General features: G+C 40.9%; 1 protein-coding gene across 1 annotated transcript; it reads left to right on the forward strand.

Moving 5' to 3' along the window:
- Positions 1 to 2541: 2541 nt before the first annotated feature.
- On the forward strand, positions 2542 to 15978 carry CATSPER3 (cation channel sperm associated 3). The gene is made up of 8 exons (XM_029285790.1): positions 2542 to 2657; positions 5338 to 5491; positions 7604 to 7843; positions 11107 to 11289; positions 12768 to 12908; positions 14463 to 14582; positions 15401 to 15558; positions 15870 to 15978. The coding sequence occupies exons 1-8, from the start codon at positions 2542 to 2544 to the stop codon at positions 15976 to 15978; spliced, it is 1221 nt and encodes a 406-aa protein (XP_029141623.1).
- Positions 15979 to 16321: the final 343 nt, after the last annotated feature.

The raw sequence follows: 16321 nt of genomic DNA on the forward strand, positions 1-16321 counted from the left end.
ATGACTCGTGGACTTCAACTCCCAGAATTCCTGAGCCAGCATGGCTCAGCTTGGAAACCTCTCCCTTTCCCCTCAGCATGTCTGGCTCAGGAATTCTGGGAGTTGAAGTCCACAAGTCATAAAAGAGCCAAGGTTGTCTATCCCTGGGCTAGTCTAAAGAAAAAAAGAAATAGGGGAGACATGATAGTGTTCCAGTATCTGAGGGGCTGCCACAAGGCAGAGGGGGGGCAGGTTTTTCACCAAAGCACCAGAGGAAAGGACGAGAAACAATGGTTGGAAACTGATCAAAGAGAGAAGCAACCTGGAATTAAGGGGAAACTTCCTGACAGTGAGGACAATCAACCAGTGGAACAGCTTGCCTTAAGAAATCGTGGGTGCTCCATCACTGGAGATTTTTAAGAAGAGACGGTATAGGTTCTCCTGCTTGAGCAGGAGGCTGGACTAGAAGACCTCCAAGGTCCCTTCCAGCTCTATTCTATTCTATTCCATTCCATTCCATTCCATTCCATTCCATTCCATTCTATTCTATTCTATTCTATTCTATTCTATTCTATTCTATGTTTTGATGACTTCCTAAGTCAGTGTTTCTCAACTCCCAGAATTCCCATATTTATGACAGTTGTAGCATCCCGGGGTCATGTGATTTGCAACCTTCCCAGCTGGCTTCTGACAAGCAAAGTCAATGGGGGGAGCTGGATTTGTTTAAAGACCACATGAATCACTTAATAACTGCCATGATTTGCTTAAATAACTGACAAAAAGGTCATAAAATAGGATGTGGCTCACTTAACTGCCTTGTTTAGTGATGGAAATTCTGGTCTCAATTGTCCTAAGTCAATGAGTACTTTACTTATAATTTGCTTTATATGAAGCTGATTTTAAAGGCTACTTGCAAACTTTAGTTAGCACAAAATGCAGTGGGCCATGCATTTATTGAACAGTGTAGTATATTACACTGATGCTCTGAAAGCTATAATGGCTACAGTGGGTGGCTAAACTTTACCATTCCTTTGTTAACTCTTCCTAAGGTTTATTTTAGCTTTCCTCCTCTTTTCCTGGAGAGGAGGAGGAAGAGGGACATCTTTTCCTGAGCTTTCTGCTCAGCCTTTTTCACACTGTTCCTTCTGTTTTCCAATGCAGGTTTAGTCCTTTCACAAGCCAGTCCACTCTACAGAGTATTTTCACTTCTGATCCTACTTGCTTCTGCTGGGTTCTCAATTACACATTCCTTCTCCCTCTGAGGATCCTCTAACTGTGTTGCCTGGTTTCCTCCAGCAACTTCAGTTGCCCTTCATAAATGCTTAATACCTCCAATCCACAAAGAAACACCCAACACAAAGAGACATGTGTTTTATCTGACAAATCTGCCCTTTTAACATTTTTAACATTAGAAGGCAGATATGCCTGCTTACAATTGCCTTAATTAAGACAAGAAGCTTCTTAGCTGCCTCTGTTGCATTTTTCATGCAAGTGGTAACTAGACAAAAGTGTAACCTTGAGAAGGTTATAACCTAGTTACATCTTAGTTATGTTCTATCCCAGCCTATTGCCATCCTTGTTAGAGGCACAAGGGCCAAACCCCTGCTGATACAATAGGCTGGAGACTTTAAAACAAAACAAAATCCCTTTTATTTGGGTGACAAACCTGTCAATAAGTCCAACACACAAACAGCAAAACTCAAGTCCAAAGGAAGGAAATAGTCCACAGGAACACGTTGCAAACAAGATGAACAGACCAGGATTCCAAGAAGCACTTTGCAAACGGTTGCCTTCAGCAACCAGCAACGCCCACACCTCCCCTTTTTATACAGCAGTCCCAGGGCGTTGCCTCTCATTGCCTTCTCCGTTTACTTTGGAGTTGTCGCATAGACTGCTGTTGTTTTTCTCTTGCTAATTGACGATGCCTGCGAGCATCAATTAGCACATCCAGGTGTGAGCCTTCCGAATCTGACTCATGCTCCTCACACAGCTGAACTTCATCAGAAACACGACTGGAGGGGCCAGGCTCTTCATCAAGCCGTGAGTCCTGTAATTCATCAGAGCCTCCCTCTGACCCTGACGGCCCCTCAAAGGCCTCCTCCACCTCCTCCTCAGATTCCTCAAACTCAGCTGTTGGGAACACAGGCTGGCACGGAATCACAACAAGTTATGGGACCTGAGTCTACCATAGTCTTGAATAATTTACTAATTTCAAAGTAGTTTAGGCAAATTCTAAAAAGCAGGCAAATTATTTTGGGCAAACAATCGTACTTAATCATTTTCCTCCATACATTGATAGCTGAATCATTTCCTGTACAGTATTAATACTAGAAATAAAAAAAATTACAGCACTATCAAAATGATAGGAACATTTAATGTGCTTTGGTCTAAACTGTCAAAGCCCAAGCAGCAGATTTTAGATTTTGCATAAGCTATTCTAAAATTATGAGGTCACAAAGTAAGCGAGGTCATATTGGCACATTCATTCTTTTCCAGGTAGACTTTCTCTTAATTTGCAGTGTTGGTTGTGAAAAGATAAGCACAGTTCATATTCTGGGAAGCATGGCTATGGATTCAGCAGAATTACCTGAAAAATCTCGACTGACTGAGAAACTCTCATTTGAGGCATTCAAGTCAGCATCTGAAATTGAAGTGGCACGGTATGTGTTTGGATACCAGTAGGATTTCAGTCAGGATTTTTTAAAAGAGATTTTTTAATGAATTTTGGAGTAATTTTTACGAGGTCATGAATGAAATATTTGTTTTTAGTTCTGTGTGTGGATACTTCATTGTGGTGTAGAATCCTTTCTTGAGCAGCTCCCAGCCTTTCTGGATTTTCATACTTTGTTTAACTCTCTAGGTAAGACACGGTATTGATCTTCTCCAATTGGGCTTTTTCAGACATAGTAAGCAGCCAGAGAGGCTTCAGAGTCATGGGAAGGCACATAATGGAAAAAGGCAGCAGCGGAAGTAGGATACTTGTTATCTACTGTACTAAAAAAAGTTCAGAAGCACCAACAACAAAAATTTGGAATAAATTCTCAAGCACCTTAAGGCTAGGGTAAAAAGTTTTTTCAGAAGGAGGAAAACTTTAGAAAAAGTTAAGCAAGAAGCAATGGGTGGAAATTAATCAAGGAGAGAGCCAGCCTTGAAATAAGGAGACATTTCCTGACAGAACAATTAATCAGTAGAATGGCTTGCCTTCAGGAGTTGTGGGTGCTCCAACACTGGAAGTTTTTAAGAACAAATTGGACAGCCATTTTTCTGGAATGTTATAGGGCAGTGATGGCGAACCTTTTAGAGACCGAGTGCCCAAACTGCAACCCAAAACCCACTTTGGGGGTGCCAGGTAGGGGTGGCTCATTGGGTGGGTGTGGCTCATTGGGTGGACATGGCCAATTGGGTGGGCGTGGCTGCAGTGGTAATGGCAGACTGGGTGGGACTAAAAAGTTCAATCAATCAATTCCAACTTTGAGTGATCTTTTTTTCCCGTGAGAAGTTGAAATTGATTGATTGATTTTGCCCTTTTTTTTTGCACACGGTGGTGGAGGCCTAAAGCAAAAAGGTTTTATAAAAAAACTCAGCTGAAGGCTTAGGACTGGTGCGAGGGCACATGTGCCACAGAAAGGGCTCTGCGTGCCACCTGTGGCATGCGTGCCATAGGTTCACCACCACGGTTATAGAGTCTCCTGCTTGACCAGGGGAATTGAGCAAGGCTTATTCTGTATTCTGGTTAAAAGAGTCTGACAGTGAAGAAAATTGAATCATGGCTTACTTATGAAGGAACTTGAAACTAGAATTTGAAGTAGGTTTAAGTTTTTTAGAAAGGGAGAGACCCAATTAAGGCAATATGACAGTAATTGGAACATGAATGCTGGGAGAAGGGACTAAAGCATGAGATATTCAGAGACTCTTAAACACCAAATTATATACAACCATAGTCTAATACTTTTGGCTTTTATTTTTTTTAAAAAAATGAAAATCTACATGGGAGAGGGGTTAGGGTACTTTATTTTTTCATTCCTGTTATAAATCATCTCTTATGGCTTTTTTCCATTATGGAATTCAAAATGGTCAAATCACTTTAGTTGCTACTTTCTTCAAAATTCCCTTCCTTTACAGTGTTTTTTTTTTTGGGGGGGGAAGAAAGATATAAGTGTTCTCCTAGGGCAGTGATGGCGAACCTTTTAGAGATCGAGTGCCCAAAAACTGGCCCCTGCCCACCCCCACTCTGCCCCCACCCCGCCCCTGCCCCGCCCACCCAGCCACCGCCTCCATGGCCTGCCGCAGATCGCCCAGGTAGTCCAGCAGCGCCATGGCAGCCACGCCCACTGTCTGCACCCCACAGCATCATCTGCGTGCGATGGGGCACGAGGGCGGAGTCTTGTCCCCGCTGCCCGGCCGCCATGTCATTGGCTGCACTGCTCTGTGTGGGCCGCGCTTGGGGATGAATCTCCGCTGGGTGGGCTGCTGGTGAGGAGGGGACCATGGGGGGAGGCGGGGCTGGGGTGACGGCGTGTCTGCCCACAGAGAGGGCTCTGAGTGCCGCCTCTGGCACGCGTGCCATAGGTTCGCCACCACTGTCCTAGGGGCTGTCCCTGCAAGCAGTAAAACCTCCTGGTGCAGGCAAATCTGAAGACATAATGCTCTTGTACTCCCACAACACCAGGAGGCTTCTGAGCCAACGTGATTATTAGCTTTGTTCCAATTCCAGAGGAGATGAATCCCAGAAAATTTTGTAGCAAGTCCTCTGAAATAGAGGGGTGGGTAGTTTTCCATTGGATTTTCATCAGCCCCGCTGCATGTGGGTATTTGTATGACCTCTTCTCTAGGGACCCAGAGGTGTAGCTTTGCCATTGCCACTGCATAGTAACCAGGGTTTTTTTTTTATCAGTGGGGGAAAAAAGCAAATTTGGTTAGAGATGAACAGAGGTGAGGCATTCCCTCCCCCCCCAATTCTTTCTGTCAGTCAGTTGGCCAGCTCTATAGAAAGATGGGCTCCAGCTATAGGGACCCTTCTGCAATTATCCAAAGCTGCTTCTGGGCATATAAGGGGTGAGGCTGGTGGCTGTGTAGAATTGCCTCTAAAAGCATTTGGCCCTTCCCAGCAAAGGAAATGTTAAGTTTTACTCTCCAGTTGACTTGACATCTAAATTCTTTTCTTGCTATTTCATCACAATTGAAGGATAATCCAATGAGTCTATACTTGCAGTTAGTTGTTTTAACTATATGACTGCTTCTATCTAATCCAAAGCATTTCATATAACCACACCTTCTGCATGATACAAATTTGTTTTTGTTTGAACAAGCAGTAGCTTAAGAAAACAGGATTTTTCAGGTTACTATTTTTCTTTCCAGGAGAAGAGATCCTGACCTGTATAAGTTTGTTGAAAATTTATTCTATCATCCTCTATTCAAGTCTGTTATGATCAGCAGCATCACGCTCAATGCGATATTCTTGGTTTTAGAGACTGATTATAAAGTTCGTTATGAGTCGCATTTGTTCCTGCAGGTAATGAAAACTGCGGACTGAGATAGCCACAATTCCTCATTTTGCACTGATTGTTCTGAAGACATTTTTTTTTCAGAAGAAAAGACAAGGAAGATGAGGAGAAATCAAGTTTTTAAAGAGATTTCAACCAGCTCATTGAGCAAAACGCTATCAATATGTGATAGGAACGTTTTATCCCTAGCAAGGCGGTTATGACTGTACAGAAAATCCTTGACTTAACAACCTTTCGTTTACAATAGCACTGAAAAAAGTGACTCATGACGGTTTTTTCACACTTACGATGGTTGCGTCATCTCTGTGGGTCATGAAATCAAAATTTGGGTGCTTGGCAACTGGCATGTATTTATGATGATTGCAGTCTCCCAGGGTCATGTGATCACTATGTGTAACCCTTCCCAGCCAGCTTCCAACAAACAAAGTCAGTGGGGGAAACAGATTCACTTAATAACTGCAGTGATTCACTTAACAACTGTGTTAAAAATAGTCATGGGGCCAAATTCACTCAAAACAACTGCCTTGCTTAGCAATAGAAATGTTGGGCTCAATTGTAGTCATAAGTCGAGGACTGCCTGTAAGCATTAGTCATAATGGAATATAATAGAGGGCTTAAGCCCAGGGCCTGCTTGGAAGCTGATGAGGGATTTCTAGTTAGCCATCAAGTTAGGTTAGCTAACTAGAAGTTAGCCACTTCTAATTAGCTAGCCTAGGTGGACTTTTGGTTAGACCCAGCAAGGCTTCTGTGCTTTTATGTTCAAACTTTAAAGAACAAATAGTTACTTCGAAAGCAATGAGATTTAAGTGATAAGACATGGAGCATACGTGTCTTTCATAATATCATCTACAACTCAAGAACAAGTCCTCTTTAAGCAATGCTGCCCTATAAAGGGTGCATAGTTACTGAGGCACAGTCAGTTTTGCTGACTCTTTTCCCTGGTTTGGGGTACAGCTGTAGAAGACAGTGATGCAATTCTGGGAAAAGATACAGCTGCTTTAAGGAGATGTGGATAGGGGTTGTTAGAGCCCTCTTGCATACCATGAAACACCTTTTTTGTCTTTGATTGTACCATTTATGCTAATTTCTAAAGTAGGCCTAGGGCAGTGATGGCGAACCTTTTAGAGACCACGAGTGCCCAAAAACCACCCTGCCCCCGCTCCACCTGCTCCCGCCCTGCTCCGGCCTCAACCTGCCCACCCTCAGGACCATCCACGGTACGCTGCAGATCGCCCAGGTGGCCCTGCAGCGCCATGGTGGCTACACCCTCCACCTGCACCCTGCAGCATCATCTGCTGCTCAGCTGTCATGTGCTTGGCTGTGCAGCTCCGCATGGACCGCACCCAGGGGTGACTCTTCTCCAGAGGGGCTGCTAGTGAGGAGGGGGCTATGGGGGGAGGCGGGGCTGGGGTGACAGCGTGCGCGCATGCGTGCCCATAGAGAGGGCTCCGAGTGCCACCTCTGGCACTAGTGCCATAGGTTCGCCACCACTGGCCTAGGGGTTCTTCAATAGCAGGAAAGACCTCCAGCAAAAGCAGTATTATCAGTAGCAAATACAGTATGTAAAGCAGGGGTGTTCAACCTGGGCAACTTGGCTGGCTGGAGAATTCTGGGAGTTGAAGTCCACAAGTCTTAAAGTTGCCAAGATTGGACACCCCGATGTAAAGCCACTCCTAAAGGAAGGAGTGAGCTGCGCATGCTCAGGATTTATCTGCTGAGGTAAAGCCTTATTTGTGAGGTCTAGAAGCACTGGTATCAAGAAGTTAAAGGCTGCTCTGCTTTGTTTGTGTAACTTCTCATTTATTTATTTTTTGTTAAAATAACTGTTCAAAATGAAATCAAGTGGCACAACTATCAAGGACAGCCTCGTCTAGGGGCACATTGTGTCCACCATTCTTAAAATTACTTGCTTTAAACTGCACTGTTTGGCAGAACATCAGTAAAATTAAATAATTTAGTTGTAAATAGTTAATTCAAAAACTGGAGGGTAGATAAGCAGGCAAACAGGAAAAAATGGCTAACTCTAATTTATAAGCTTTGAAAAAGAATCATGTGTGTGTGTGTGTGTGTGTAAGCATGTTCCTTTAAGCAATATCACTTACAAACCATTTCTTTCTTAGGTAGCAGATCTGATCATTTTAGCCATCTATACTACAGAATTTCTAATGTACCTTTACTTGGACCCAGTTAATTATTGGAAGGATGGTTATAAACGTTTTGATGCTGCTGTCCTTTTGCTTGCTTACCTCCCATACACCATTGACCATAGCAACCCAAAAAGGCACCATGTTGTAACCATGCTGAAAGGGTTCCAAGCTCTCCGAGTCCTCAAGCTGCTCTACTATAGTCCAGGGATAACTGTAAGTAATCAGATACAACTTTACCTGTTCAGAAGAGGTTCCTCTCATCTGTCTTGTAGACTTGTGTGATGTTGCTGTCAAGATTCACCTGCAGGCTTTGGGAAGAGATCATATATTGGAATGCCTTTCTCTCTGCAATAGTGGCAAATATCTGTAGCTCGGGTGTAGGATGAGGGTGGAGGTTCATTCTCCAAGCATGTAGGTTGGTTTCCTAGGCTAGATAACATCTTCAGCGGAGTTTAGGGCATGTCATTGTCAGTGTTCTTCTGCTTATAAGGGCTTTGTGTGGTCAGTAGGTCTTGTGATGGGGAGGTCACGTCAGGTGAGGGTCGCGTCAAGTGAGGGGTTACCCACAGCTGACCCATCACAAGACCCTCTCTGATGTGACCTCCCTATCACAAGACCTACTGAGCAAACAAAGTCCTTATAGGCAGAAGTACACCGGCACTGGCATCCCCTAAACTCTGCTGAAGATGTTACCTAGCCTGGTAATGAAATGTTCAGAAACCAACTCACAAGCTTGGAGAATGAACCTCCGCCCTCAGCCTTTCTCTCTATTTTTATGTATCTCTTGGCTCTTAAAAAAACTAAGCCTTGCATGCTAATTTACCATTAGAAGATTTTTAAAAAATATCTAGGAAATCTATATGATTTTCCTGTATTAATTTCCCAGATTTCCTGAATAAGAAAGAAAATCTCTCGACTGAGATCTGACAATACTGGCATGCTCTGGATCCTTTTCATCCAGCAATGGGGCCCAGAAAGTCTACTCCACTGTTGTGGTATTGTCCCATGTAATAACTTGACCTCTGAGGTTCATAAGGCCCCAACTTTGTTCATCTTTTATTAAGAATCTTTCTACTGGTTGGGGAATTCTCATCTGAAAGTTGCCAAGGTGGAGAAACATTGTGGAAGCTAACACCCTAAGCCCAAAACCCAGTTTCAGAAGTAGAATGCTGTTCCTGGTTTCTTTAAATATATTGGGGTCAGCTCTGAGTTAAACTTGGAATAAATGATGTTCTGATTCTCTTAATTAGCATTCCCACACAGAATTAGTAAACTTAAGACAGTGATACCGATAGAAGAGAATATTTGTAACTCAAGGTTGAACTGTGGGGTCCTTGGTGCTCTCTGAGCTTGGTTGTTTTCTTGCAGATATTTCATTACTAAACTAGGTAACATCTAACACTGATGATATTACCTAGTATGGTAATGAAATGTCTGCAAGAAAACAGCCACGCTCAGAGAGCACCAAGACCTCACAGAAGTAATAATTTCTATAGAACCTCTACTTTTTAAACAAAGTTGCTACAATACAATGCTGTTGTTCCTACTCTTCAAGAGTATTTATTAGATGTCATTTTTCTTGGTCTTTTCCAGTGTAATAATTCTTACTTAATAAGCCCTTAGAGGAAATACTGAAAAGCAAGGGGTCATCGACTAAGGACTCCAAACAGAACTAATTCTTATAAAGAACTGAAATGACTTTAGTACAGCAGATTCTTCAGGAACAGATGTGAATTCCAACTTGAGAACATTGCTTGAGTTCATTGTGTTGGCTATGGATTTTGGCTAACATTGCAATATTTCTATTAATTCAAACCCACAGAAAAGCCCATGCAGCCTACATACTATTTTACTCCAGGGACTGACTAAAGAATAGGCTTGCTGCCTTTCCTTTACTACAAGCATACAGATGCCAAATACAGATGCCAGAGGGACTCTTTGCAATCTGCTAGTTCTTTCGGAACAAACATCTGTGTGGGCCAAAAACATCTCACACTTCAAATCCCAAATCCATTTGTTGGACTATTCAGGTGTTTAATGGATAAAAACTTAATGGATTTCTGCAAAGCCAGGATAAGCTGCTCATTGCTACCTCTGGATATAGCAAAGGAATTATTTTGTGATGTCAGATCAAAGACGATACCAGCTTAGCGGCTCCCATGTCTTTTAGTATTGAGATGGTAACTCCAGTAACACATTTCAGACATATTTGCACATTGCTTTTCGTACTTCAGAATCCACTTCTGAGTTCCAAACACAAGCACATGGTACTATTTATTCATTATGATGATGATAATGTTCACATGCACTGGCCAAATAAATAAAATCAGTGACTAGAAAAGGCAAAGATCAACTTGCATGCAGCTGAAAAGCCTTCATTCACCCACGCTCTTTAAAAAATAATTTCCAACTCAATTGAATGTTGGAGAGAAATTACGTAAAGGATGCAGAATTCTGTCTATCATCCCACTAACTCTCAGAAAAGTAAACAGAATGAGACCAAATTTGGTGTGAGAGAAGAATCCAGCAAAAGAAAAAATCAAATAAAAAAATGGGCTAAATCAGGCTGGGGGCCGTGGAGAAAAAATACTCAGAAAAAAATTCCCCAATATATCCCTATAGAACGAACACTGAACAGCGGTACACAATGTTGCTGACATTTTAAGTCCTGCATCCCAGGCATGTGATTCAAAATAGAACTACTATAAAGGGATTGGAGGAATTCAAGAAGTTGTGATCTATATGCTTTTTCTAAGTTGCTTTCTCTGAAGTAGCCTATGGGGCTGCTGGCTCATTGTGATTTCTTTTTCCACAATTAAGCATGCCATGCCACTGAAAATCATTGTGTAAGATGGCAACTCTGCTTCAGATGGGCAAAGATATATTCAACTCTATATGCTATTGTTCCATTATTTTTAGTTTAGAGTCTCCTTTTTTTCCTTCATGTAGCAGTAGTCCTCTACTTACACCACAATTGGAAAAGGAAAGCGGTGTGGTCAATGTGAGATATCACATGTCCACACCCAAGTTTGCCATCTTTTTTGCCATAGTCATTATGTGAAACATCATGTGATTGTCATTTGCGACCTTCCCTCCCCACTTCCCTATTGACTTTGTTTGTTAGAAGCCTGCTAAGAAGGCCACAAATAGCAATCGCATGACAGGACATGGCAGCCATTATGAATACATGTCAATTACTCAGCACGTGAGTACCTGATCACAGTGATGCTGCCATGGTTGTTCATGCAATGACTGGTTATAAGTCACTTTTTAGCACCATCATAACTTCCAACAGTTACTAAATCAAGGACTACCTGTAAATCATCCTTCCTGTCCTGGTGTTCTCCAGAGGTGGTTGACCATTCTGAAAATGGTTGTCCTCACACCTGGTGACCATCAGGTTGGAAGAGATTGACATAAAATCTCATAAATTGTATTCACTTGTTTTTTCTTTCTTTTGTTCCTCCCTTCTACAGAATCTAATGGCAGCTATGGGCCAGACTGTGAAAAATGTAATCTATGTCCTTGTCTTGTTGTTCTTGCTAATGTTTATCTTTGCTATTCTGGGACATGGTTTGTATGGAGACTATCAACATGGAGATCCGCAGAATTGGGGCACTTTAGCAGCTGCCTTTTTTACACTCTTCAGCTTAGTAACGGTAATTTCCCTGCATTTCACATGGTGGTCAACTCTGCTTAGACTAACAATAGTGTTTTAGAATGGGAGCCAGAATTGAAGACTTAGTTTCCCCAGGCTAGTTCTCCACCAAAATTAATATAGATAGACAAAATTTGGAATACAGCTAGAGGGGGTACAGAGCATTTGAGTGTTTATAAAAGGGGAAACAAAGGGCAAGACCTTATTTATTTAGATCAAGGTTATTAACTTGTCAGGATTGCACTTAGTATTTTCTCCAATCCTGTTTGCTTTGATTTAAGTCATTTTTCAAGAACTAAATTTTAATCTAGATATCACTCAAGCTTTGTGGACTTACATAGATAAACAAGGTCCAAAGCCCAGGGTGAGCTTTGACAGTGCTCAGACTTTGCCTATTGTGCATGACTAGGCTTTTTTTAAAACTGTGACCCTCCTCTAAATTATCTCTGATGCTCCAGAGGATCACAATTCATAGTTTGTGAACCTATTTAGGAATTACTCATTTTGCTGAAAAGTCAGACTATAATGCCACTAATTGCTTTTCTAGGGTTAAATAAAACTGGTGTAGTTGCTAGAACAGTTTGATTTAATTTGCTTCTCAAGAAGATACTCCCTGTAGTGTCATCATAATGTCTAAGTACCCTTTGTGAACATTATTAGTTTGGCTTGAAAAAAAATCGTGCTTTTCAATCTAGCTTGTACGTGTGTAGAGTGAGCACACTAATATCCATGGAGGAATAAGCATAATCTCTCTGGATCAGGCCAAATTGATTTGGCCTACCTTTTCTTTTCAGAAGGATCAATCACATGTTAATAGAAGGCCCCAAAGTGGGACATAGGCCAGGAGATCAAAAATATCAAGATAGCAACCACAACAATGCACCCAAGCTCTACCCCTTGTTTATGTGCTCTGTGATATTTTGATTGTGGCCACCATCTTGACTTTTTAGCCTGCTTCCTGCAAGCATTATTAGCATAGGCAGCTTTCTACTTTCTCATGTTCCCCAGCTTCTGCTTAATTCTGTAGCCTTCATCTTGCTTAATCTTTTTTTTAACACAATAGGAGATAGCAGATAAAACAAACACCAAAATGTCTGAAACAGCATAAATGCAACAGCAAAAATGAAACGGCATAAATGCAGTGAAATGTATGAAACATTTTTATGACCAGAATGGTAATTTTTGTTACTTATGAACAAGTGCAGTTGATTTATACCTGATTAGGTTTGTTTGTGTATTGCAGGGGAAGGGGAAATACATTGGACTAGAGCAGGGTGGAGGAACTATGGCCCTTTTATGACTTGTGGACTTCAATTCCCAGAATTGAAGTCCACAGCGTGGCTGGCTCAGGAATTCTGGGAATTGAAGTCCACAAGTCATAAAGGGGCCATAGTTCCCCACCTCTGGATTAGAGAAATAATTTATCAGAAGCTTGAGAAAAGTATATTTGGATTGTAATGTTGAATTGATAAATTTCAGGTTGACGGATGGACAGACTTGCAGGAAGAATTGGATGATAAAAAATTTGTTACAAGCCGAACATTTACAATAATATTCATTCTCTTAGGATTTTTTGTATTTTTCAATATGTTTATTGGAGTTGTCATTATGGATATCCAGGTAAGTGACCTTTATATGGCATTTTAAAATTTCTACTCCAAATCCAATTATTAGAAATAGACATTGGGTGTAAAAATAGCCTCAACTACCACAGGGTTACAGAACTTCAAAATTAAAGCATCTCATCTGTTCAGTAGAAATCTCTTTTGGGATATATATTATTTTTCTATATTTTTAATGTTGAGTTTTTTAACATAACTTGGACTGCATATAATCCCCTGCTTGATTCTGGTTTACCTTAGCTGAAAAGTGTTTATGTTACATCTACCAGATCTGGTCTGTGGAACTTCAGACAACCAGTAGATAGAAACAAAGAATTAGAGTCACCTCCAAGCGAGATGAGTGGCAAATAAATCTAATAAATAAGTACAAAAAAACCCAGAGATTTGTGTGTGCGTGTGTGCGTGTGCGTGTGTTTGTGTGTGAGTGAGCATGTTCCTTTGAACAATATCATTTACAAACTATTTCTTAGGTATCTAATGAACCTTTACTTTATGACATATAGTGGTTTTTCAGATTTTTGAGTCTGAGATCTTAATGAAAATACTATGTTTTAAACATTCTATGAGATTGGACAAGTTTTATCCACTAACAATAAGCCATTTCAGAGGTTATTTTCCCACCGGTAAATCATTTTCCCACAATCATTTTGACACATGATTGTGTCAAAATAATAGTACAAGTAAACCTTGTTTAGAGAACCAGTGTGGTGTAGTGTTAATGCATCAGGCTAGAAACCAGGAGTCTGTGAGTTCTAATCTCATCTTCAGCACAAAGCCAGCTGGGTGAACTTCGGCCAGTCCCTCTCTCTCAGCCCTAAGAAAGAGACAATGGCAAACCACTTCCAAGAAATCTTGCCAAGAAAGCTATAGGAACTTGTCCAAGCAGTCACCAGGAGTCCACACTGACTGAAAGGCACAAAAAATAATCCTTGTTTACTGACTGACTCATTTAGCGACTATTCATTATAATAGTTATGGAAAAATAACTGCATGACCAACCCTCACATTACAATGTGTAGCAGGTGTGTAAAGCGAAGGAAAGCTGAAGTAAGATTTTAAGTACAATTGTGATTTCATGTGGGTGTTGTTTCACTTAACAACCAGATTGCCAGTCCGAATTGAGGTCACTAAACAAGCACTACTTGTAACCAGAAAAGATTTTATAATTTCAAAGTGTTGGATGATGCCTTGAAGACATACGTTACAAGTGTGGAAATGATCAGAGATTCATCCAGGTCAGCTGGTGAGCCAGATAACATAGAAACCAAGGAAGTGGGAGGTGAGAGAGTAGACAATGGACAGAAGTTCCTTAAAGCTGTAAAGTGAAAACAAAATTATCATTTGAGACATGGCTAATGCAGCAGTTGATTTCAAACTGTTGCTCCTCGGAATTGGCTTAACCAGTATGGTTGTAGATTGTGGTAAATGAATTATCCCAACTGGCCATTCTGCTCTGTAGTTTTGTCCTGTCATCTGCAGCCAGTGAGGCCATTCTTAGTAGGAAGCTAGAACAAAGTGGGGCCTTTGTCTCAACATTCTTTGATCTATATAGAACTCAACTGAGCAATATGAGCGAAAGCTGAAAGAAGAAAGGCGTGTTACTTTGATTGCAAAGAAGCAGGCCATCTTAAAAAGGCAACAGGAAGAAATATATGAATTGTTCAATCTGCAGGTAGGCTCTGAATTTTATATAATGTTTTTCAATAGATAAGCCTCCCGTTCATTTGTTGTAGTTGATTCATTCCATTTTTCACTGTACTGAGTTTTTTCCACATTCAAACATCTTCCATGTTCTCACTGAAATTCTGTCTTTGCTGCAGTGTGATGTCTTTTTGTCATGGCATCAGCAGCAACCAGACATTTCAAAAGCTTTAATCCAGTCACATCACAAACATCATTAGTACTCTGAAAGTTTCCCAGGTGTTCCTCAATGTAATCTGAGTGCCATCTTATCTTGTCAATCACTTTGTTGATGTGGTTTTCTTGGTAAAATACAGCAGTAGTTTACCACTGTCTTCTCTTCTGGCTCCCCCCATCCCACCTCAGTGTGAAATGAAGCCTTTGCCATTGTCACTAAAATCCACCTCTATCATCTTTCTATGTTGCTGCTGCCCCATATACTGTATGCTTCAGCTGGAGAGCTGCAATGACTATCATGCCTTGAGCACCCTTGTGTCATTACAAATTCTTAACTTACATTCCCAATGTTCTTCGCTCATACCTCCCAGGAACATCCTGTCCCCTCCATGTTGAGATAGCATAGCATAACTTGAGGGGACCCACATCCTTAAATATTGGGACTGGACAAAATTTGTAAATGTTAAAGGAGTTATTCATGAGGCAAATTCTAAATCTGATGAGCCACCCCATACTTTCCAGTGTGGCTATCTGCTATTTGAAGAAGTGACTTTTGGTTCTGCGAAACTAAAACTGGCTTCTGAATGAATTCTGAATGAGCAATTAACCTTCACACTTCTCTTTTCACCCTAGAAATCAACTGAGTACAAAACATTTGATGAAATGGTGGAAAGCTTTAAAAAGAGCCTGCTTCATTCAGATCCTATTGTCTTGGAAGACTTCTGTGCCAGCCTGCCATTCATTGACCTCTATTTGGCATCCCTTGATCGTCAGGATGCCACTGTGAACAGGTGTGTAACTTTTCTTAAATAGAGTCTGAGATTTAGCTCCTACTCATATACTAACATTCAGCAATGATCAAATGCTTCAAACCCTAAGACCAAATAGAAAACATTCTTTTTAAAGCATCTGAAATGGTTACCCCGAACACTGTAGTTAAGGAATACGTTTAGAGATGGCATAGCCAAATGACTTTCAGAGTCATTTGCTGCATGTTAAATATAGAACTGAGTGGAATAATTCTATGTTGCCCTGATAATGAATGAACTTGGCTTTTTTGCCTTTCAATACTGATATAATGACTGCATATGTTTAATTTCAGACTGCAAGATCTCTACTATGAAATGGTTGCTATTTTGAGTACCCTGCTGTACCATTCCCAGGAAAAGGCTTTGCAGTCTCTGCAGTACTCTAAGAGAAAATCTAAATAGTCCATTGTTATCAAAGTAAAGTAGGACATTGACTGTCATTAATGTGCCAAAAATATTTTCTTTGCATTTGAAAAATAAAGGAGAATAGAAACTTAAGTTTAAGAACTAGTCAGATTAAATTCCTATGAGCTAAGATATTTTTGATTTTGTTCCTTTTTTTGAAAATGAAACATAATATGACTGCTTTGCTAATGTATCTTGGTGTTGGTGGTGATATTTCTTTGATTTTTCATAGGTTTATGGCAAAGCATACACACACATACACAGATGCATTTTATATCTATCTATCTATCTATCTATCTATCTGTCTGTCTGTCTGTCTGTCTGTCTGTCCGTCCGTCCG

This window comes from Protobothrops mucrosquamatus, unplaced genomic scaffold (assembly GCF_001527695.2).
Source record: "Protobothrops mucrosquamatus isolate PMUCROS unplaced genomic scaffold, P.Mucros_1.0 scaffold_186, whole genome shotgun sequence".
NCBI lineage: Eukaryota > Metazoa > Chordata > Lepidosauria > Squamata > Viperidae > Protobothrops > Protobothrops mucrosquamatus.

Excerpts from the sequence above, each read along its gene's own strand:
- CATSPER3 (XM_029285790.1), top strand. The coding sequence starts at position 2,542 with ATGGCTATGGATTCAGCAGAATTACCTGAAAAATCTCGACTGACTGAG. Across the intron at positions 14,583-15,400 it reads ATGAATTGTTCAATCTGCAG|AAATCAACTGAGTACAAAAC; the intron begins GTAGGCTCTGAA and ends TTTTCACCCTAG. Across the intron at positions 15,559-15,869 it reads CAGGATGCCACTGTGAACAG|ACTGCAAGATCTCTACTATG; the intron begins GTGTGTAACTTT and ends GTTTAATTTCAG.